The 23899-nt window shown below is 37.5% G+C and overlaps 1 protein-coding gene across 1 annotated transcript in view; it reads right to left on the bottom strand.

The window, feature by feature from the left end:
• Positions 1-23824, bottom strand: part of NDUFA9 (NADH:ubiquinone oxidoreductase subunit A9) — a 32603-nt gene extending 8779 nt beyond the window's left edge. The window contains exons 1-8 of the mRNA XM_069489989.1: positions 23770-23824; positions 19113-19283; positions 18667-18764; positions 15225-15316; positions 10594-10735; positions 6798-6900; positions 3523-3590; positions 2220-2296 (exon numbers count right to left, since the gene is read on the bottom strand). Of these exons, the coding sequence (XP_069346090.1) occupies positions 2220-2296; positions 3523-3590; positions 6798-6900; positions 10594-10735; positions 15225-15316; positions 18667-18764; positions 19113-19283; positions 23770-23818 (800 nt within the window). The 5' untranslated portion in view covers positions 23819-23824. The remainder of the gene's footprint in view (positions 1-2219; positions 2297-3522; positions 3591-6797; positions 6901-10593; positions 10736-15224; positions 15317-18666; positions 18765-19112; positions 19284-23769) is intronic.
• Positions 23825-23899: the final 75 nt, after the last annotated feature.

Below are 23899 nucleotides of genomic sequence, written 5' to 3'. Positions count from 1 at the left end.
ATGGTGTCTTTTGAAATACAAAAGTTTTTAATTTTGAAGAAGTCTAATTTATCAGTTTCTCCTTTTATGGATTATGCTTTTGATGTCATAGCTAAAAATCCTTGCCTAACCCAAGGTCTAGAAAATCTTCTATTTTTCTTCCAAAATTTTTACAGTTTTAACTCTTACATTTAGGTCTATGAATTATTGAATTAATTTTTTCATGTACAGTGTGAAGTAAGGGTCTAAGTTCATCTTTTCTCATGTGGATATCCCAAAATCATTTGTTGAAAAGACTATCCTTTCCCATTGAAGCACTTTTGTCAAAAATCCATTATCCACAAATGTTTATTTCTGGACTATGAATTCTGGTTAATTCATCCATATGTCTATTATTATGTCAGTGTCTTGATACTTATAGCTATAGAGTAAGTTTTTAAGTTGGGAAATTTAATGATTTTGGCTAATGTGGGTCTTTTGCATTACTACTTAAATTTAGAATCAATTTGTCAATTTCTGTAAAAAAGTCTGCTGGGATTTTGATAGAATTGAGTTGAATCTATAGGTTAATTTGAGGGAAATTATCATTTTAATAATACTGACTCTTCCAATCCATGAACCTGATGTCTTATCATTTACTAGGTATTCTTTAATTTCCATCAGCAATGTTTTATAATTTTCAGTGAACAGTGTACTGGCCTTATGCGTCTGTTAAATTTATACCTAAGTATTCTATTCTTATTGATGCTACTGTGAATAAAATTATTTTCTTAATTTTATTTTATTTTCAGATTATTCAGTTGATGGTATACAGAAACTTATTTTTCTATATTGATCTTATATATTTTGATTTTGCCAAATTTGTTCATTAGTTTTCACAGGGGTGTGTGTGTATGTGTGTGTGTGTGTGTGTGTGTGTGTAGTATCAGTAAGTATTTCATGAATGAATGACAGATAAAATGGACCAACATAATATAATTAATAACTATAAAACTAGGAGCAAAATTAAAGTCATATACTCCTACTTTAGCCTCAAAATATCAGGGAAATAAGCAAAGTTCTTTCCTTAGGCTGAAGAGACAAAAAGAAAAGTACAGATGCATATCTACAATTTCACAAGGAAAAATGCCCACACTGTCATATCTAATATTACTTTTCCCATCACTATGCCAGACAAGAATGACTTATTGGGGCCTGAAAAAGACAACAGTGGCTGGGCAATTCCACTGAGTAGCAAGCAAGCAATTTCACAAAGCCATTTCTGATTATTATTCCCTGCAATCTAGGTCCATATACCTCTTAACTGGAGTCTGATATCTTTGGAGACTAGTATTTTATGAAACTTGTGCTGAATCCATTTTTTTGTAAGTAATTTTCCTAGAATATATAACTGATTGCATGCTAATGTACCAAACTCGGAACCGAAAGAGAGACATATATTTTGCAGCAGCTACTTGACATGGAACACCAACTTTGTGTCATTGACAAAATTTTACTAAATTAAATTAATAATAGTGAAACAACTGAACAACGTTATGAATTCAGAATTCTGGGAATATATACTATGCCTCCTGGCTTAAAGAGAAAAGTGTCATTTTCTGCTACACGCAAATATTTCTTAGGAATTAGGCTATAACTGAATTGTTAAATCAGATCCTATCTTTCATAGAACATCAGGTGTCATTAGTTTGTTTCACAGAATGACAGGGTTCTGAAACATTTATTAGGTGAATTTGATAATTCTCAACTTGGCAGATGAAGTCTTAGTTTTTGACTTATCGTTAATTCAGCAAAAAAAATTCCAAACCTAGGTATGACATGATTTAATAATTTCAGATAAGTCATATAGCTTAGCTGTGCCCACTTTTCCTGAAAGCAAATTTTAACAAAGAGCATATAACAAATGATCAGTCTTGCATAGCACTAGCAATTGTACTCTAAAGAAGCCATTTTCAACCTTTGCGGGCATTGCAATACTCTTTACAAAATTAATTTGATTTTGCAAGTAAATTGATCTTAAATATTACATGTAATCATCTAGGGCAGTGGTTCTCAGACTTTGGTGACAGAAGAATCATTTATTAAAGTAGATTCCCAGGTTCCCTCAAATTCTGATTTAATGTAAGCATTCAGATTCTGATACTATAAAAATGCAACAAATAAATTTGTTAGTGACTAATTTAGAAGTTGATTCCCTCATCTCAATAGCACAATTTTAATATCAAACTCTAGGCACTTACCCAACAAAAGCAAAGGTTTTCCCTTTGGCATCTGGATCCTTTACTGCATTAATAATTCCTTTCGATACATCTACAACCTGTAAGAATCATAACATATGCTTAAGTAATTGCTGAAATAGAGAGAGAGAGGGAGACAGAGGGAGAGATAGGAAGAAAGGGTAGGAGAGAGGGAGAAAGGAAGGAGAAAGAAAAGCAGGCCACACAAACCATGAAAATGTGACAGAATTAAAATAATAGCATTGTCTATTTGCAGAAAGCTTCCTGAGGAACTTGCCTTCTCCAGAGCTCACTTAATCCCTGCATTAGAAGGCTCAGCTGAGTATTTTCCCTAGTCGGATGTACTTATCTTTAGGTGGCTCTGGCCTTTCTGATTTGCCTTTGCTCCCTGTCTTGCCAATCTCATCTCTTACCACTCCTCCCAACTCTGACACTAAGGCAGCACAAACTGTCAGGCTGAACCACATGGAATTGCTAATATCCTACCATTTCAATTTGATTTCAAACATAGAAATTTTAGATGGTTTTAGACCCTGTGCTTCTCAACCACGGGTGATTTTGGCCCCCAGGGGACATCTGACAACTGTCTGGAGACATCTTTAGTTGTCCTCACTTGGTGGGGGAGGGGAGCAGCAACTGCCATCTAGTGGCTAGAGCACAGGAATGCTCCCAAACATCCTACCACAGCCCCCATAACAAAGAACATCAATAGTACAAACAAACATCAATAGTACCACTACTGAGAAAGCATGGTTCAACCTAACTTGGAATCCAACATGCTCTTTCGCCTCTGGGCTCCTATACATACTGTTCCCTCTGCCCGTAATATTCTTCCTCAACCTCCTTCATCTGACTTACCTTTAAGTCATCTTTAAGGTCTCACCTTAAATGTTACTTCTCCTGAGAGGTCCAAGTCTGGATCAGGTTCCCCTCTGATGCAATTACTTAAAACCCTCTCTCTATCATAGCACTCATCACATTGCACAATAATTGCTTTACTTAAGTGCCTCTGACTGAGAGCAATTTGTGACTGTCTAGTTAATATCTCTATTTCCTCAATGCCATGTGACGTGTGCTGTGTACCTAGCACATTAAGAATTCAATAAATTTTTCTTAAATGAATGAACAAGTGAAGACACCGAGAAGGAATGTACCTCTTAGGTAAATTAAGAAGCAACCAGTTGAAGCAAGTTAACAAAAAAGAAAATGACAGAGTTACTAGATTAAGACAAAACTAGAAACTTGATCACCCAAACCTCAACTTAGTTAAAGCCCCTTTCTAAGCTCCTTCATCCAGGGTACTTACGTATACTGGTTGTTTCACTGTCTTCCGGCCCAGGGAAATAAGAGGTACACCACCAAACCAACGAATATCTGGCAAAAGAAAGAATGAGAACTGTCCTGAAAAGGCTTCAGCTCCTATAAGACCCACCAATCTCAGGGTTAACATAATCATTTTGCATAATAGAAATACTGTAATGCTAAATGCATGGCCATGCCCAGACTTGACTCTAACCGTACCCATTCTAAAGAGGAACATAGGAACCAACAGATGAGTGATGCAGCACAGGTAACTTAGAAAAAGATCCTGGTAAAAGTGGGAATTCGGTATATGATGAATACAGTATTACAAATCTGTGGGAAATGTAAATGTTATTTAATACAACATTAATATGTAATATGTAATATAACATTAATATGTAATTTAATGGTGCTAGAACAATTGTTCTGCTATTTGGAAAAAAATTCTAAAGACAATGGCTCACTTCTCACTATAAACTAAAACAAATCCCAAACAGATTAAAATGTAAAGGCAAGAAAAAGGTTTTTAAAAGCATTTAAAAGTAGAAATTATTTACAATAGCATCAAAAAGAATAAAATACTTAGAAATAAACTTAAGGTGGCAAAAGACTTGCACACTAAAAACTACAAAATATTGCTGAAAGAAATTAAAGAAGACATAATTAAACAAAAAGGCATCTCAAGTTCATGAATTAGAAGACTTAATATTGTTAAGATGTTGCTATGGTTTGAATGTGTCCCCTTCAAAATTCAAATGTTGCCAACATGGTAGCATTAACCCCCATGAACGGGATTAAGGCCCTTACAAAGGAGGCTACACCCAGCGTTCAGCCAGCTGGCTCTTCTGCTTTTCTGCCATATGAGGACATAGGATTTGTCCCTTTTGCCCTTCTGATTTCTACCACATGAGGACACAGCAAGAAGGCCCTCAGTGGATGTTGGCACCTTGAACTTGAACTTCCCAGTTTCCAGAACTGTGAGAAATAAATTTCTCTTCTTTATAAATTACCCAGTCTTAAGTATTTTGTTGTAGCACAAAACAGACTAAGACAGATGTCAATACCACCCAAAGCAATCTGGAGATTTAATGCAATTTCTACCAAAATCCCAACAGCAGTTTTTGCAGAAATATAAAGAAATTCATCTTAAAATTCATATGGAATTTAAAGGGACCCCAAACAGCCAAAACAATCTTGAAAAAGAAGAAATTTGGCAGTCTCATATTTCCTGATTTCAAAACAAAACCACAATAATCAAAACAACACACTGTGATCAAAACAATGGCATAAAGACAGACATATAGGCCAATGGAATACAAAGAAATACCCCTGCATATACGGTTGAATGGCACCAAGATCATTCAATGGCGAAAAGACTGTCTTTTCAACATTGTTGAGAAAACTGAATATCCACATGGAGCAAAAGAACGAAATTGGACTCTTACCTCATGTTATATACAAAACCTAACAAAATGGATCAAACACCTAAACCTAAGAGCTAAAACTAAGAAACTCTTAGACAAAAACATAGGAGAAAAGCTTCATGATATTGGGCTTGGCAATGATTTCTTAGATGTGATACCAAAAGCATAGGCAACAAAAGTAAAACCAGGTAAATTGGACCACATAAAAGTTAAAACTTCTGCACATCAAAGGACACAACAGAGTGAAAAGACAACATACAGAATGAGAGGAAATATTTGCAAATCATATATATGACAAAGGCTTAATATCCAGAATATATAAAGAACTCAATAACAACAAAAAAGCAAACAACCCAACTAAAAATAGGCAAAGGACATGAATAGACATTTCTTCAAATAAGATATACAAGTGGCCAAAAAGCACATGAAAAGATGCTCAACGTCAATGCTCAACTGCTCATTAGGGAAATGTAAATCAAAACCCCAATCAGACACTACCTAAATGAACAATTTCATCACTCGAAAGTTCTACCTTCCTCTAGAACACACTGCAGTCAAGTTCTTTGCCACTTTATAATATGGATCACCTTTCCTCCAATTTCCAATAACATGTTCCTCATTTCCATCTAAGACCTTAGGAAAACTGCCCTTAATGTCCATATTTCTAACATGCGCCTCAAAGCTCTTCTAGCCTCTACCCGTTACATAGTTCCAAAGGCATTTCTACACTTTTAGGTATTCATTACAGCAGCATGCCACTTCTCGGTACCAAAATCTGTCTTAGTCTGCTCAAGCTGCCATCACAAAATACCATAGACTGGGTGGCTTAAATGACAAAAATTTATTTTCTCAGTTTTAGAGGCTGCAAAGTCCAAGATCAAGGTGCCAGCCAACATAGTTCCTGGTGAGGGCCCTCTTCCTGTCTGTGGACAGCCTACTTCTTCCTGTTTCCTCACATGGCTTTTGCTCAGGGAGAGTAAGAGACCTCTCTGTCTTCCTCTTCTTAAGAGGGCAACAATCCTACTGAATTAGGATCCCACCTTTATGACCTTACTTAACCTTAATTACCTCCCAAAAGCCCTATCTCCAAACAGTCATATTAGTGGTTAAAGCTTCCACATATGAATTTGGGACGGGGACACAATCTAGTCCATAGCAGATGACAGATTTTATATGATGTATATTTTAACACACATTTTTTAAAAAAGTAGAAATTAATACAGAATATAAGCAGACACAAGCAATAGGAGGAAAAACAAGACAAAAACACCAAAATTAGATAAACAAACATCCAATACAATGGGATCCATGCAATGGAATATTACTCAGCTATATAAAGAAATGAGCCATCAAGCCATGAAAAGACACAAAGGAACTTTAAATGCATATTGTAAGAAAAGTTGATCTAAAAAAGCTATATACTATATGATTCAAATTATATGATATTCTAGAAAAGGCAAAACCATAAAGACAGTAAAAAAAAAAATCAGTGGTTGCGTCTGTAGGTAGGGGAGTAGGGATAAACAGGTAGAACACAGGGAACTTCAGGGCCCTGAAACTATTCTGTATGCTATTCTAATATCCTGCCAAGATCACAAAGCTAGTTAGGCCAAGATTTAAACTCAAGCTTCTGACTCCCAATTTCACGCTCTTTCCATTAATCTAAGTTGCTTCTTATGATACTGAGTAACAAGACCATATTGATTATGAAAATATAACCTAAAGGAAGAAAAAGGCAACTGGAGGAGAAAAAATATATAACCTTAGTCTGTGGATCAGAGAATACTGCTAGCTTGTCCTCAACTTAACCTTGGTTAGTCAGTATCCTTCTCTTCTCTTGAGAAAGAATACATACTTGCAAAGTGATTGAGGAATCTATCTTCTCTTCCAAAGATGTCCGATGGCTTTATGATAGTGGCCTCTGGAAATGCATCTCTCACTTCTTTTTCTCCAACAGCCTAAACAAATAACCACACAAAACTGTTCTGAACTCTGAGATAAGTGAACAAAGCTTCCCTTCTTTCCACTGTCAGGAGACAACCTGTATTTCAAAGGTCGTATTTTCCTCCAAATACAGGTAATGGTATGATTCATAAGACTCGGTTACACAGATTTTTAAAAAAAAATAACACACAAAAATGCCATGCCCCTTATAGCTTTTATTGGTTTTTTTCCCCATTTTTATTTTATGGAAGCTTACAGTGATGAAGAAAGGAGAAAAATCACGGTAGAATTTTTCCACCCTCCATTTTCCGTTCTATTTACAGATTCTCTGATTTGTGTCAACAATCTAGCAGGCTGCCAGAGAAAGGACAGCACAGTGGCAGTGGGCTAAAATGAAGTGGCAGCAGAACATACCTATCTAGAGGAGGTCAGAGATAGAGTCATTATCCTTTCTAATCTCAATTGCTGTAATATCCTTACTTGTTAGCATCTACTAATCTCCTAGAAGCCCTCTTGTTCAATGAAAATAGTTCAGTCTTCCTTTCCACTTACACCACCATTGTGGGTGACATCAATGTCCAAGCGGACTTGGACTCTCAGGTTCCTGAGCTTCTCAACTCCAAAGACCTCCTCCTCATTCCACATCTGCCACGCCCAACTCAGTCATACCACAAACCATATCAACAACTGAAGTGCCCTTCCTCTGAGACACTAAAAGAAGACATCCTACTCTCAGATGACAATCTCCTATAACTTCTAGCCTGCTTCTTTGTTCATCTGCTCCTGGGATACCTGTTCCCCAACCTTCTTAGTAAACTCTAGTCCACTGATCCTGCTTTCTCCTGCATCAGCTCCTCCTAATTTTCCTGGCCTCTCTTCTGTATTCCAGATTAGATTCAACAGCTCATCTTTACTAATATTGTAAACTACCTTGTCCCTTTTTCCTCTACTCCATCCTCCAGGCAAAATTCTAAACCTGGAAGAGCCCCATTTGCCTCCTTTGAGCCATGCAGTCCTACTGCCTTCATCAGCTGGAGGAAAATAGAGAAATAAACATCATAAACTGGTACCACTTTAAATTCCAATTTTAACTGGGCCCTCAACATTTCCCAGAAATAGTCCTTTCTTCCAATTAATTTACTCTCCCATATGACAATTTCAAACATTTTCTATTCTATTCAAATTTCAGATATCCCTTTCTTTTCTCTTCCTTCCAGTAAATGACTTTACCTTCTAATTCAAAGGGAAAACATAAGACAGCAGAGAAAAACCACCTAAATCTACAAACACAGGTGCATGAAGCACCATTTTCTCCTCTTCTGTCACCAGAAGGGAGGAGCAGTGCCACCTCTAATGCCACCTTCTTTCACTTTCTCTTACTCTCTCTATCTTCAATCTCACTCTCTTTACCACACCTTCCCATCAGCACTTGAACAGTGTAGACCCCCTACCTTTAACAGGAAAAAAAATTCCAACTCCACACCCTCCTCTGGTTTCTACCTTCTCTATCTCATCTTTGTCTTGTCAGCCAAACTACTTGAAAATGTACCTACCCTTACTGTGGCCACTGCCTCAGTTTCAACTCACTCTTCACTCACCTGTACTCTAGATTCCACTCCAACTCTTGCACTGAAACGATTCTCGATAAGATCCCTGACAACCTCCATGTCAACAGATCCAAGGTTACTACTGAACAGTTCCCATCTACTTGACATCTCCGTGGCATTCATACGTAAGTGCTCCCTCCTTCTTGAGACACTGCCTTCCCTTGGCTTCCATGACATTGTACTCTGCTGGTTTCCCACCTACCTCATCATGTCCACTCCTGCTCACTCTTTTTGTTTGTCTGCCTTTGGTTTTCACAGGTTCCCCCACCTCTACCAGTTCACTACTCACTTGTATTTCTCCAGGGCCTGTCCAAAGCTCTCTTCTCAAGCTACAATTCCTCACTAGGCCATCTTATCCCCTCCCATTACTTCAATTAACAACAAATGCTTATGACTACCATATTTCTATCTTCAACCCAGATCTCTCTTCTGAGCTCTAGGACCAGAAACCCCATTTACCACTGTTACCTGGATAACTGACAAACACCTGAAACACTAAGTCCAAAACTGGATCATCTTCCATATTCTAAAGTAAAATAATGCTCCTCAATCTTTATTGCACTTGAAATTTCCCAGAGAGTTAAACAATACTAATGCCCAAGGTCCATAACCCAGAGACTCTGTTTTAATTGGTCTGGGACAGCCTGGCCATCAGGATGTTTAAAAGCCCCTTCAGTGATTCTAATGCGCAACTAGGGCTAAGAACCACTGCCCTAAAGCCTAATCCTCCTCAAGTATTTCCCATCTAAATCAACAGTACCACCATCTACCCAGTGGCTTAAACCAGACAGCTGAACATCTTTGATTCTTCTCTCTGTCTCACCATTTGACACTCCCGACCCCCTTCCAAACAATCATGAACTTCAGATGATTTTATGAATGCACAGGCAGAGGCAGACACAAGCGGTCTCACTCTCTCTCATTTTCTTTCTTCAACGTGATATGAAATGTGAGGCCTGGATGTGATGTGAGCCAATCTTTGACTATGAGAAACAAAGCTACCCAAAGAGAAAATCAGAGGTGAGAGAATCAGAATAACAAAGCTGGAGCCCTAATGAGCTCTGGCACCCATCTGTGCCTAAGGTTCCCTATCGCTGGATTTTTAAGAGATACTTGGGCCTATAAACTCCCTATATGTTTTAGTAAATTTACACTGGATTTTCTGATGCTAGTAATTAAATGCTCCCAAATGATAGGTACTGTCTCTCCCCCATTATATGCTCCTATAGAATAGTCTGCTACTTTGTAACACTTGGTGCATTTAGAATTATTTTCCCTAATGGACTACAAACTTAATATGAGCTAGGACCACGTCTGTTTTATTTACTACTATATCCTCAGTGCCTAACACAGTATGTGACACATAGAAGGTGCTTAATAAATAGTTTGTTCAACAAATGAATACACAGGGTCAAAAAGTTGGAGCTATTGTCAAGGAACTCTGTTGTCCTTAACAGTATGACTCAAAACAGGCTTTCATATTGCAGAAACCAAATGTTAAGGGCAGTCCCAGACACTCAGCTCTTCTGAGTCCCTAATAACAAAGACATTTCAGGTCATAGACTGATTCCAAACTAGAGTGATCAATCTCTAGGCATGGGGTTTCTGGGAGTAAAAGGAGCCTAAGTACTATGTAAATAGCCATTTTCCCTGTCATTCTCAGCCTTCACATCACCCCTTTAAGGAGTAGCATAAAACCATTATTATGCAAGGGGTTTCAGAAAAAAAGATGGTCCTATAACCATGGTAGGTGATACAGGTATGATTTCTTTGGTAGGGCTCACACTCTACCTTTTATGATGATTTCTATGTAATTCTATTATGCCCCAAAGAAACGTTAAGCATCTGAGAACCAGTAATAATTATGGCCTATCCAACTTTGAAGTCCCTTAGCATAGTTCCCTGCAAACAGAAGGCACTCAACCAAAACGTCACAATACAACACAATACACACACACCCCTAGTTCTGGGTATGGAGAATTAGAAAACCTTTTAATTCTGGATATGCTGATAAAAAACTCTTCTCACTTAAATCATTTTTCAGAGGGGCCAAGAAACTCTAGCTCTGTGAACCACTTCCCAAATCAACTTGTTACTTACCTTATTTCTCAAATATCTAGAAGAGCTTTTAATATTAGCATTCAGATGTGAAACATGAATGAATTTTTCAACTCCAGCTTCCTTGGACACTTGAGCAATTGCTTGGGGAATCTTCACAAAAACATCCTCAAAATCAAAGTTTCTGGAAGAAAAAAAAAAGGGGGAATGGTTAAGAACTCCAGACTTTGGATTTCAAAGTTTTCTGTGATAAGCTGGTTTTCACAACAGTGTTAGAATTCATAAGACTTAATTTTTTTTTTTTTTTTTTTTTGTTTTGTTTTTGAGACAGGGTCTCACTCTGTCACCCAGGCTGGAGTACAGTGGCACAATCACAGTTCACTGTAACCTTCAACTCTTGGGCTCAAGCAATTCTCCCACCTCAGCCTCCCAAGCAGCTACAACTATAGGCCCATGCCATCATGCCCAGCTAATTTTTTAAATTTTTTGTAGAGATGGGGCTTCACTATGTTTGCCCAGGCTGATCTCGAACTCCTGGCCTCAAGCAATCCTCCTGTCTTGGCCTCCCAAAGTGCTGGGATTGTAGGTGTCAGCCACCATGCCCAGCCATAACACCTAAATTTTTAAACAGCAATGATTTAACTTAAAGCCAAAATTAACTTTTAAAACACTGTCATTACTCTACATAAGACTTACTCTAAGTTATAAATCCAGGATATATAATATTGCATATTCCCAAGGATTCCTGAGGCTGAGGCCCTTTAAAAAAAACCTGTCTATACTGGTTGGTGGGGAGGAGGGAGGTATTGGGGGTTAGAGGAAGAATAACTTCTTAACCCTTAGGCTTTGTTTCCCTGAGGGGAAACAAAAGAAACTAAAAAAGTCAGTCACCATTTTGTTTTTTAATTTCAAAATATTAAGGGCTACAAGTGTTTTTGTTATATGGATGAACTGTATAATGGGGAAGTTAGGGCTTTTATTGTGTCCGTCACCAGAACAGTGTACACTGGACCTAAGTTTTTTTTACCTCACCCTACTTCTACCCTCCACCATTCTTAGTTTCCAATGTCATTTACATGATTTTATGACCATATGTATCCATCATTTAGCTCCCACTTATGAGTTGGAACGTGTCTGTTTTTCCATTCTTCAGATACTTCACTTAGAATAATGGTCTCCAGTTGCTAGAATAGACATCCATGTTGCTGCAAATGACATTATGTATTACTTTTTATGGCTGAATATTACTCCATGGTACATATACACACACATTTTCTTTATCTACCCATCAATTGATAGGCACTTAAGTGGATTCCATATCTTTGCAATTCTGAATTGTGCTATGATAAACATTTGAGTACAGCTGTCTTTTTGATATAATGACTTCTTTTCCTTTGGGTGGATACTCAGTAGTTAGATTGCTGGATCGAATGGTAGGTCTACTTTAAGTTCTTTGAGGACTCTGCATACTGTTTTCCATAGACGTTTTACTAATTTACAGGCCTATCAACAATGTATAAGTGTTCCTTTTTCACTACATCCATGCCAACATCTGTTGTTTTTTGACTTTTTAATAATGGTCATCCTGATAGGGGTAAGGTAGTATCTCATTGTGGTTTTAATTTGCATTTCCCTTATGATTAGTGATGTTGAACATTTTTCAGGTTTATTGGTCATTTGTATATCTTCTTTTGAAAAAATTCTGGTTCATGTCTTTTGCCCACTTTTTAATGGAGTTATTTGGGTTTTTTGCTGATGTTTTGAGTTCTTTGTAGATTTTGGATATTAGCCCTTTGTTGGATGGATGTATAGTTCGTGAATATTTTCTCCCATTCTGTGAGTTGTCTATTTATTCTGTTGATTATTTCTCTTGCTGTGCATAAACATTTAATATTAAGGCCCATTTACTTATTTTTGTGGTTGCTGTATTTGCCTTTGGGGGTTTTAGTCACAAATTCTTTGCCTAGGCTGATGCCTACAAGAGTTTTTCCTACAGTTTCTTCCAGAATTTTTATGGTTTCTGGCCTTATATTTAAGTCTTTTATCCATCTTGAATTAATTTTTGTATATGGCAAGAGAGATCCTGGTTCATTCTTCTGCATATGGCTATCCAATTTTCCCAGAACCATTTATTGAATAGAGTGTCCTTTCCCCAGTGTATGTTTTTATCTGCTTTGTCAAAAATCATTTGGTCACAGCTATATGGTTTTATTTCTGGGTTCTCTATTCTGTTCCATTGGTCTCTGTCTCTACTTTTACACCAGTACCATGCTGTTTATTTGAAGTTAGGTAATGTAATGCTTCCAGATTTGTTCTTTTTGTTTAAGATTGCTTTGGTTATTTGTGCTCTTTTTTGGTTCCATGTGAAGTTTAGGATTATATATTCTAGATCTGTTAAAAATGATATTAGTATTTAGATGGGAATTGCATGGAATTTGTAAATCACTTTGGGCAGTATGGACATTTTAACAATGTTGATTCTTACAATCCATGAGCACACGATGTTTTCCATTTGTTTAATGTCATTTACGATTTCTTGCATCCGTGTTTTGTAGTCTCCTTTTAGAGATCTTTCACCTCCGTGGCTAAACATATTCCTAGGTATTTTATTTTCTTTGCAGGTATTATAAATGGCATTGTGTTCTTGATTTGACTCTCAGCTTGACTGTTATCACTATGATAATCAGAAATGCTACTGATTTGTGTACATTGATTTTATAACCTGAGACTTAGCTAAATTTATTTATCAATTCTAAGAATCTTTTGGGAAAGTCTTTGGGGTTATCTAGATACAAGATCATATTGCTGGCAAACAGGGACAGTTTCACCTCCTTTTTACCAATTGGGACATCCTTTGTTTCTTCCTTTTGCCTGACTGCTCTGCCTAGGACTTCCAGTATTATGCTGAATAAAAGTGGAGGCAGTAGCACCCTTGTCTTGTTCCAGTTCTTAGGGGGAATGCTTTCAACTCCCCGCCCTTGCCCCCCAGTTCAGCATGATGTTGGCAGTGGGTTTGTTGTCTATGCCTTTTATAATTTTGAGATATGTTCCTTCTATGCCTAGTTTGTTGAGGGTTTTTATCATGAAGATGTGCTGAATTTTATCAAATGCTTTTTCTGCATCTATTGAGATGATCTTATGGTCTTTGTTTTTATTAATACTTCTGTTTATGTAATAAATCACATTTCTTGATTTGCATATATTGAACCATCCTTGCATCCCTAGGATGAAACCCATTTGATCATGGTGGGTTATCTTTTTGATGTGCTATTGAATTTGGTTTGTTAGCATTTGTTGAAAATTTATGCATCTATGTTCATAAATGATATTACTCTACAGTTTTCCTTTTTGTTGTGTTCTTTCCTGGCTTTGGTCTCAAGGTGATACTTGTGTCATAGAATGAGTTAGGGAGGGTTCCTACCTTCTTAATGTTATGGAACAGTTTCAGTAGAATGGGTGCCAGTTCTCTCTAAGTCTGGTAGAATTCAGCTGTGAATCCATCCGGGCTGGGGATTTATTTTTTTGTTGGGAGAGTTTTTATTTCTGTTTATTCTTGTTACTCATTATTAGTTTTTATTTCTGTTTATTCTTGTTACTCATTATTAGTCTGTTCAGGATTTCTATTTCTTCCTGATTCAAGTTTGGGAGGTTGTGTGTATCCATTTCCTCTGGGTTTTGTAGTTTTTGTGTGGAGAGGTTTTCGTAGTAGTCATATATGATATTTTATATTTGTGGTATCAGTTGTAATGTCTCCTTTTTCCTTTCTGATTGAGTTTATTTTAGTCCTTTCTCTTATATTTCTAGTTAATCTATCAATTTTCTTTATCTTTTCAAAGAACCAACTTTTTGTTTCATTGATCCTTTGTATTTCTTTTTTTCTTTCTTTTTTGGTTTCCATTTCATTTAGTTCTCCTCTGAGCTTTGTTATTTCTTTCCTTCTGCTAGCTTTGGGTTTGGTTTGTTCTTCTTTTTCTAGTTCCTGAGGTCAGTCACTAATTTAACCCAAGAACGTTAACTAAATGCTTATTCTGTAAAATGTACTGTGTTAGTCATTACAGAGCATATAAAGCTGAATAAGACTCTCCAAGTCATCAAAAAACTTATAGGATACTTGATGAGAAAGACACATATAAATAAATCTAAGTCAAACTTTAATAAATGCTGAAAAAAAGAGGTATAAACAAAGTGTTGTGGAACTATAGGATTAAAACATTTTTTGTTGATAACACACAAAAAGGCTAAAAAGAACAATTCAAATCAGTACTTACACCATCTTCAACTAACAATTTGGAAAAGAGATCTAGAACATTGTTCACACAAAAAAAACCAATGTTCAGCTTACTGAACAGGAAAAATCTTACTTCCTAAACTCATCCCAGATAGACAGATCCAAGCACAGGTCCAACACCAGTCATTCTGTCAAGATGGTAACACCAGCCACGCTAATACATCACACTGCTGACTTACAACAGACTTACTGCCAAATAAATCTTCCAAGGGGTGTCACTGGGTATTACTGATTGTTGTAGTATGATAGTGATTGTATGGAGTCAACCCTTATCAACTAATTGAAAATTTCACTATGATGCCTGGCATATACAATGTGCCCAATAAAGGTCTATTAAGATCTAAGAAAGACTTATACAAAGAAGAAATGAGAGTCAAAGACTTACTTGGTTTCCCAGTCTCGTCCAACAAGATTGATGACCACATTGCTGTGCTCCACTGCTCGTCGGATAGAATCTTTATCTCTCCCATTCCATTCCTATAACAGCAGTAGCCAAGCAGATGAAAACACAGGGGTGCACCTCAGTGTTTAACATGTCTGTACCCCACCACCCCAAGGCAGTTTCAAAATGGGCCATCTGTTGTAGTCATAATATGATGTCTTTTCATACAGACTCCATTTATAACAGAAATGATTCTGAGGTCTTAAATTCCCTGCTGATTCTCTGACCCTTCTGGAAACAAATAGGTCAAAGTATACTTTACTCAGGTAATCAAATGACAGAACTAGAAAAGAGGCTGTTCATTTTTAATGGAGGATATGTCTTTGTCTACCCAACTACCCCCCACCAAGTTTGTAAAGGAATCCAGCAATCAAGTCTCCTTTCCTGAAATATAGCCAAAGAACCGCAGACCACTTGGAAGGTAAGAGGCTTTCCCTTTTTGACAGCAACCCCTAATAGGCTGAAGATAGAAAGAGTGTCTTTTTAAAAGCTAGTACTAAATTAGGAGCATTCGAGACTATTTTCTTATTTAACTCTTTTCTCTCTAAGAATCCCAGATCTAGTAATTTCTACTTTTTTTTAATCGCTGTCTACAAAGAAATAATTTCTACTTTAAAGACATGAAAACAAGGGTCAGAGAAAAGTGAACTACCTAAAACTTCAGGGCAAGCCAATGGCAGGTTTTGGTATAGAAGTATAATTCTGTGCAGTCTACAAATCATTTAGGACTTAAATTAGATTGATAAATTTATCCAAAATAATGACTAGATATTAAGAACCCCTAGACAAAGGTACAAAGTTTTCTGTGTTAAAATAAAAATTTTGTAAGCATTTCAATGGAAGATAATAAGTAAAAAGAATTTCCTAGGGCCAACTACTAAGTGCATGTGCAAAAGTCAGTGTAATGGGAGGGAAAGGGAATGAGAAGAGAAAAGAGAAAGAAAGCGGGGAAGGGAAGGAGGAAGAGAAAGAGAAAGAGAGAGAGAGAGAGAGAGAGAGAGAGAATGAATGCAAATATGCATATGCCTATGCAATTTAGAAAAGAGGGAAAGGACTACAAAATCAGATTCAAGAACAAAACAACAAAGCCCCAGCAGGAAGAATCAATTAGAACTGATGATGGAGAGTGGGGTACAATAGACAGTATAAAATAGTAGCTTTGGAGTCAAACACACAGGAATGCAAATACCAGTCTGCCATGCACTAACTTCGTACAAATTACCTCTCTACGCCTCATGTAAAATTAGAAAATACAGCCTACCTCATGGGGTTGATGTGACAATTTAGTGAAATATACAAAAAATCTATAACGAGTGATATACTCAACAAAAAAGTAGCTCTACACATAAAGAGATCAAAAAGGCTTTTTCAGAAAAGGTGCCAAGGATAGGAGAGGAAGAATCCAAGATGACTCAGAGTAGAAGGGCTTGGAGCATAACTGTATGAATGGCCCAGAGCCCTGGAGGGAAATCAAAAAGAAATTCAACTCTCAAAGATAAGGCCCAGGGGGAACAATAAGTTTGATAAACCAGTGGCCATTCAGACAGCAGTTTCAAAGACTAAAGTGGGGAAATCAGCACCCCACACTGAAAATGGCCCATCCTTCTGAAAAATAAACACGTAAAGGTACACTAAACATGTAAAACTGTGAGTTCCCTGTGGTTTTGCTCATCAAAACATGCTCAGAGCTCAGCTCAGTGCCAGATACTCAGTAAATAAAGCTCTACAGAAAGAATGCAAAAACTGTCAAATGGCTCAATTCCCATGGTTCTACACTTGCAAGTTGGTAAAAGTTTTCCCAAATCACTTTTGAAATACTTTAATTTTGAGGCATTGACAAGGTGACCAATAAACTTAAGTCACAAAGAACTAGGAAAAAGCTAAGCCCCTATAACTGTAATACCAAGAAGATACTTGATAATAAGATTTCAGAACAGAAAAACATTTTAGAAACAAGAAATTTCCAAATATAAGCATTATACTTGGCTTGTGAACATTTAGCAAAGAACAAATGAAAATGCCATTCAAAGAAACTCAACACCTACTCAGGAGGCCAAGTGGGAAGGATCACTTGAGCCCAGAAGTTTGAGACCAGCCTGGGCAACATAGTAAAATTCTGCCTCAAATAAAAAAAAGAGTTGAAATCTAAAGGGATTACAAATAATCTATGGGCATATAATGCCAGAGATATTAAGGATGTTTGCCAAACATTTTTTAAAAGGGAAAGTGTATAAATGGAAGAGCTCAGTTCCACAGGATGATTAAAGTAGAAAGTTAGCTGTAAGAACTGTAGATCCAAGCATCAAGGCTCCGAAAGTGCAATCAGTAGGTTAGATGCAGGCATTTTGGGCAGCACAACTCTTTGTGGAAAGGAGTTGTCCTGGCCTCTAATAAACCAGTATGGCTCTCCAATCACTATGACAACCAAAAGAGTCCCACACACAATCACTCCCTTAAATACATTCCCAACCCCTTTCCCCATGCCTTGCCCCACTGGCAACTATTGCTCTAAAGAAAGAATGTGTAGATTAAAGAATGATAAAGGAGAATGCTCTTAGAAAGGACTGTTCTAAGTTAAATGCTAAATAAACCAAGTTATAAAACACTCTATTTGTGATTTTTTTGTCTACAGAAATGCTATCCAATAGAAACATAACATGAAGCACATATGTAATTCTGAATTTTCTACTTTTTGAATATTATACTTTCTGAATTTTCTACTAGCCATATTTAAAAGAGTAAGAAGAAACAAGTGAAATTCATTTTAAAATAATATACTTTATTTAACCTAATATATCCAAAATATTATTTCACTATGTAGTAAATATATGCAATTATTAATGATATATTGTATATTATTTTCTTCATAGTAAGTCTTTGCAATCTGGTATGCATTTCACACTTACAGCGTATCTCGATTCAGATTAGCCACAATTCAAGGGCTCACTAGCCACATGTGGCTAGTGACTACCATACTGCACAGCATAGGTCTAGAGCAGGGGTTGGCAAACTATATACAGCCATAGGCCAATCTGGCCTGCAGCCTTATTTTGTAAATAAAGTTTTACTAGAACCCAGTCATGCCCATTTGTTTACATTTTGTCTATGGCTGCTTCCAGGCTATAAGGGCAGAGCTAAGTGATTAAGACAAAGATTCTATGATCTGCAAAGTCTAAAATATTTACTATCTGGCCCTCTACAGGAAAAGTTTGCATGCCAAAACATGAGACACAGGGACCTAGCTGAAAGAATGCCCTGTGGATGGAGGATGCCCATGGTGCAGTTTGGGATGAAACTGCTACTTCTTATATTGCTTCTTACTCCTAAAAATGACCTTAGTAATTGACATTTGTCAACTCCAATAATCAGTCACAAAGGCTCTTACTAGAAAGATAAGCTGGCCCAGGTCACCCATGGGACGAAGGTGCATGATGTCGTATGTATCACACCGATAGGGGATGATCACCTGTGACCCCATACGTCCTAAAAGAGAATGGATTAAAACAAGGATCAACATCAACATAATATGTATACATATTTGATAAATATGTAAATCTAGTATGATATGTGAATTGATACTATACTTAGCAAAAAGCATATTTTGCCGTGCTAAAGTTACCATAACTTTTTCAGAGTCCCTTACTCCCATCTTAATGTCCTATATAGGAAGCATAGGTATGTTATTAATGCCATAGCAGGTAAAAATTACATAAATCCAAGATAGGAGTAATTCATAATACTGTTAAAATGAAGAGAAACAGCTTTTAGCTTTTCATCAGGCAGTCCTGATCAAGCCAAAGGAGCACAATGAACTTAAAGAACTTTACTTACCAAGGTGGTTGACAACATACCGACCCAGGAATCCTGTTGCTCCAAACACAGTGGCCACAATCCCACTGACTGAGGAACGCCCACCTTTCCCATGAGGGATAAGGGCATGATGAAGTTGGCGACGGGGTGGGCCATGAAACACGGACGTGGCTACTGCAGCAATGGCAGAACCTTAAACAAAAACCCAGAACACATAAAGGTGGCAAATGTTAATATAAAAGTAACTGTGAATACAAATGCTTCTTTCCCTAGAAACTTGTAACATAATTTTGTAACCAGTACTTTAGTAATTTAAGTACCAACAGCAACAATAAACACAAACTACTGCAACATAGAATCCATAGGACATGAAGAAACCTATAAAAACTAGAAAGTAAATTCTCTACCCCATAGGATATAACTTACCTAGGAAGATAAATCACATTAAGAAAAAAATATTAGGCGGTTACAAAATATGATAGTATAAATGGTGAAAGGAACTGAGAATACAAAATAAGAGAGCCATAAGTCACATGATCATGAAGGATTCCTAGATAAAGTGTTTTGAAAAAGGTTTTAAAGAGGAATAACAGAAAGAATAGAATTCCATGAGAAACATATAACAATGCGGAGGTAGGAATGAATATTCCCAGCACAGGGCAACAGCAAGAGACTTATTTGAAACAGATTCTGAAATTGATGGCTACTAGAAAATAAAGTGGATGAAATGGGTTGGAGGCAGAGGACTGTTAGTTCAGAACATTAAAATAAAAAAGAGAGCGCAGTTCAGACTTAATATTAAAAAACTGAAAAACATCAAAAATGATGATACAAGGAGTGAAGTACTTAAGAAAAGATTTTCTTTTAGAAAGGCTAACGGCAAGCGATTTGTCAAATCTCCCACCATTTCTTTTTCATAGACTCAGTTTCTTGGTACTAGGAAGAACCCTCAGTGTCTGTGCATCAATGCTTATACCTTCTCTACAGTATGTGCACAGGAGACCATCTGGCCTTAGCCTGAACACACCTGGCAAGCTCACTACTTCTTCGTGTAGCAGGCCACTCTGATTTGGGCCATTCTGACAGCTAGAAAGAAGGTTCCACCATTAGGGGAATTAGTGATCGCTTCCCAGAAGTCCAAGTTCTTCCCTATCCAAAGTATAGAATTGGAGAAATAGCCTAGCTCACTGAATGGTGATCACAATCACAGAGACTAAAAGCAAATATCACAAACCAGACACATAATAAAAATAAAATAATAACATCTTATTTTTAAAATAAATATTAGCCTTTTTCCCCCCATAATATTATGGGGATACAAACATTTTGGTTACATGAATTACTTTTGTACAGTTTGAGTCAAAGTTATAAGTGTGTCCATAAGCCAGATAGTGTGCATTGTACCCACTAGATGTGAATTTACCCATCCCCATCTCTCCCCTCCCATCTGTTTGATTTCCGTTGAATTTTACTACTATATATACCTAGGAAGGTACATATGGTACATGAAGGTACATGAATTATCAACATAAGTGTTGATAATTTAGTAGCCATTTAATGGTGAGTACATGTGGTGTTTGTTTTTCCATTCTTGCGATACTTCACTTAGGAGGATGGTCTCCAGTTCCATCCAGGTTATTATAAAAAGTATTAGGTATTTTCTATGGCTGAGTAATACTCCATGGTATATCACATTTTATTAATCCACTAATGTATTGATGGACATTTGGGTTGTTTCCACATCTTTATGATTGTGAATTGTGCTGCTATAAACATTCAAGTGCCAAAAAAAAAAAAAAAAGTCATATCAACAGCTAAATTTTCAGAGCTCTTACCAGGTGTTGGCATTGTTCTAAGTACTTAATAGATACTATCTTATTTAATGATATCTTTGTAACCACTTTACAAATGAAGAACTAAAACTCAGAGAGGTTAGTGACTAGCCCAAAGAGCCAGTAAGAGGTCAAAAAGCAGCCCAGTGAGATAGGAAAAAAAACAAAGAAAATGGTATCCAGACACCAAATAAAGTGTTTTGAGGAGAAAAGAGTTAGCTCCATCAAATGCTGCTGAAAAGTGGAGTAGGAAGAGAACAGAGGACCTAGAATCTGGACGATGTTGGTTGCAGATGGCCTTAACAAGAGCTATTTTATTGGATTAGTGAGACTGCAAGCCAGATTGGGGCAGGTAAAAGAAAAACTGTGGTGAGGAAGTAGGAGGAAGAGCATAGATAATCCTTTTGAGAAGGATACGGCATTAAGAGGCAAAGAGAAATGGGACTAGAGGAACACGAGGACAGGGAGGGGCTTTTGAAATGAAGAATAATTGTCAGATCTGTGAATGTTTAACCTGGAGAAAACAGTATTTAGTGGGGATATAACTGCTATACTTAACGTAGAAGGGGTATTAGACTTGTTCTTTGTTATTCCTGAGGAACATAAGGATAAAAACTAAATCAGTTATTATTACAGAAAATGTTTTCTACAAGTTCTAATATAATATTTTCATATCCTATTGGGTCCTCTTACAGAACCCCCTTTGGAGACCACTGGTCTAAACTCTGCTTGGCTTTCAAAGGCCTCCATTATCTGATCCCATCAGATACATTCAATCTCCTCCTTCTCTCCTACTATCCCTGATATACAGTTAGTCATTTCACTGCCTCCTGAGTGCCTCATGACTCCATTCTCACTCCCCTTGTCTCTGCCAGTGGAAAATGCCCAACCTTTCTGACTTTCCACATGGCAACAACCCTAAGGAGATCAGTGGGAGTGCTACAATTCTCCATTGGCTTTCCAATCTTCCCTCACTATCTCAAATGACACTAATCTTTCTCTTTTCTGATTTCCTATGATACTTAGTAGTCTTGCCACACTTAACTATATAGAATTGTTTTACAAAGTTCTGTTCTATAGTGTTTGGATTATGTTACACACTAGACTTACCTCTCCAGAGCTTACTCAAAAGTTTACTTTGCCAGACAATAAAGCAGAGTGGTCAAGAGCACAAACTAGGCCAGGTGTGGTGGCTCACGCCTATAATCCTAGCACTCTGGGAGGCCAAGGCAGGACGATCGTTTGAGCTCAGGAGTTCGAGACCAGCCTCAGGAAGAGTGAGACCCTGTTTCTACAAATAATAGAAAGAAAGTAGCCAGACAACTAAAAATAGAAAAAATTAGCCAGGCATGGTGGCAACAGGCCTGTAGTCCCAGCTACTTGGAAGGCTGAGGCAGGAGGATCGCTTGAGCCCAGGATCAGGTTGCTGTGAGCCAGGCTGACGCCACCACACTCTAACCCAGACAACAGAGTGAGACTCTGTCTCAAAAAAAAAAAAAGTGCACAAACTATGGTGTCAGTTAAAGAAAAATAAGTTAAAGGAGAAAGTTGATGAAAATATCTAGAACTGTGGTTAACAGACAGCAAGTACTCAGGAAATAGCAGTTATTAGTATTCACAATCTACATTATGTCACACCAATTTAATAGTTTTAACAAGAAACAGAATTTCTTTGCAAAGAAGTCATGGCTACAAAACCATCCAATATAAATGATGTGCAACACCAGCTTCCCAGTGGTATGCAGGGAGTTGTACAGAAGACGAAAAACAAAAAAGGATCCCCTAAACACTACAAATTCTTGCCTCACGCTGAACATCAGAACTACCTATGGTGCTTTTAAAAACTTAAGGTACAAGGAGCTAATCTCAAAAATTCTGATCCTATGGCTCTACAATGGTAAGTTCACACTTCTGTTTTTTTTTAAAAAGCTCTAACAATGATTCTGACATGAGCCAATATCGAAAGCAAAAGATATTCTGTAATGACTAAAATACACTATGGAAAAATACAACCTTTAGGACATGTTTGTGGAGGAGTAGAGGTGAAAGAATACTGAAGTGTAACTGTATTCCTAATTTCTTTGTTTTTCTACCCTCTCTTTGGGTAGAACAGCAAATGTGTGTTTTTGATTTGAGGACTGAGAATAGATCGATCAGACTAGAAGGGAAAATGAATAATGCTAACAAATTCTAAGATACCCTTCACTCTTCATTTTCCTTTCCACTAAGCTCCTCTTTTCTCCACAAACATCTCTCTTGCCCCCATATTCCAGCGCCTCGACTCAACACATTCTACAACTGTAGAGACATTTTTGGTTAAAAAGGTGCTTTTATAAATATTACTTCATTTAATCTTCTCAGAGACTTCCTGACATCGTGGTGTTATCATTACCATTGTGTCATGAAGAGGCTGAAGCTGAGACCCCTTAAAGGTTTGCACAAAGTCATAAAGTCAATCCATGAAAAACTTTCTCTCCACTATCCTTTTTTTCTCTCTTTCAGACTTCCCCCCGCCCCGCCCCATACAAATATTTTTCATAACCGCAAACCTTTACAACCATATGAGAACTCTTATTCTCTCAATCTTTTACGTGTTCCCCACTTTCTCCTCTTTGCTTCCCACTGCTCAAGTTCTACTGTTCCCTTCCAAAGTGAGCAATTTAATATGTGACCTGGGGAGATGGAAAGGCAAAGAAAGGAAAAACTTGACAAAGGCAGCTCCGACCCTAGAAAAACCAGGATGCCTAGGGAGTCGGGGTGACCGCTGCGGCATGACGCCGCTCCCAAAACCCTAAATCCCCGTCTCGGAATCCCGATCAGGGGCCGCTGTTCCCGCTGACACTTACGTGACATTGGCAGGGCCCGAACAATCCGAGGGTGAACGGTGGCCGCCATCTTCTCCCACAATCCCCCACGGCCGGCGCGCCGCCCGACTACGGCTACTAAGCTGGGTCAAAAGTTGTCTCCCACGCCTGT

Source organism: Eulemur rufifrons, chromosome 16 (genome assembly GCF_041146395.1).
Source record: "Eulemur rufifrons isolate Redbay chromosome 16, OSU_ERuf_1, whole genome shotgun sequence".
In the NCBI taxonomy this organism is placed as follows: domain Eukaryota; kingdom Metazoa; phylum Chordata; class Mammalia; order Primates; family Lemuridae; genus Eulemur; species Eulemur rufifrons.
This window is presented reverse-complemented; position numbering and strand designations above follow the sequence as displayed.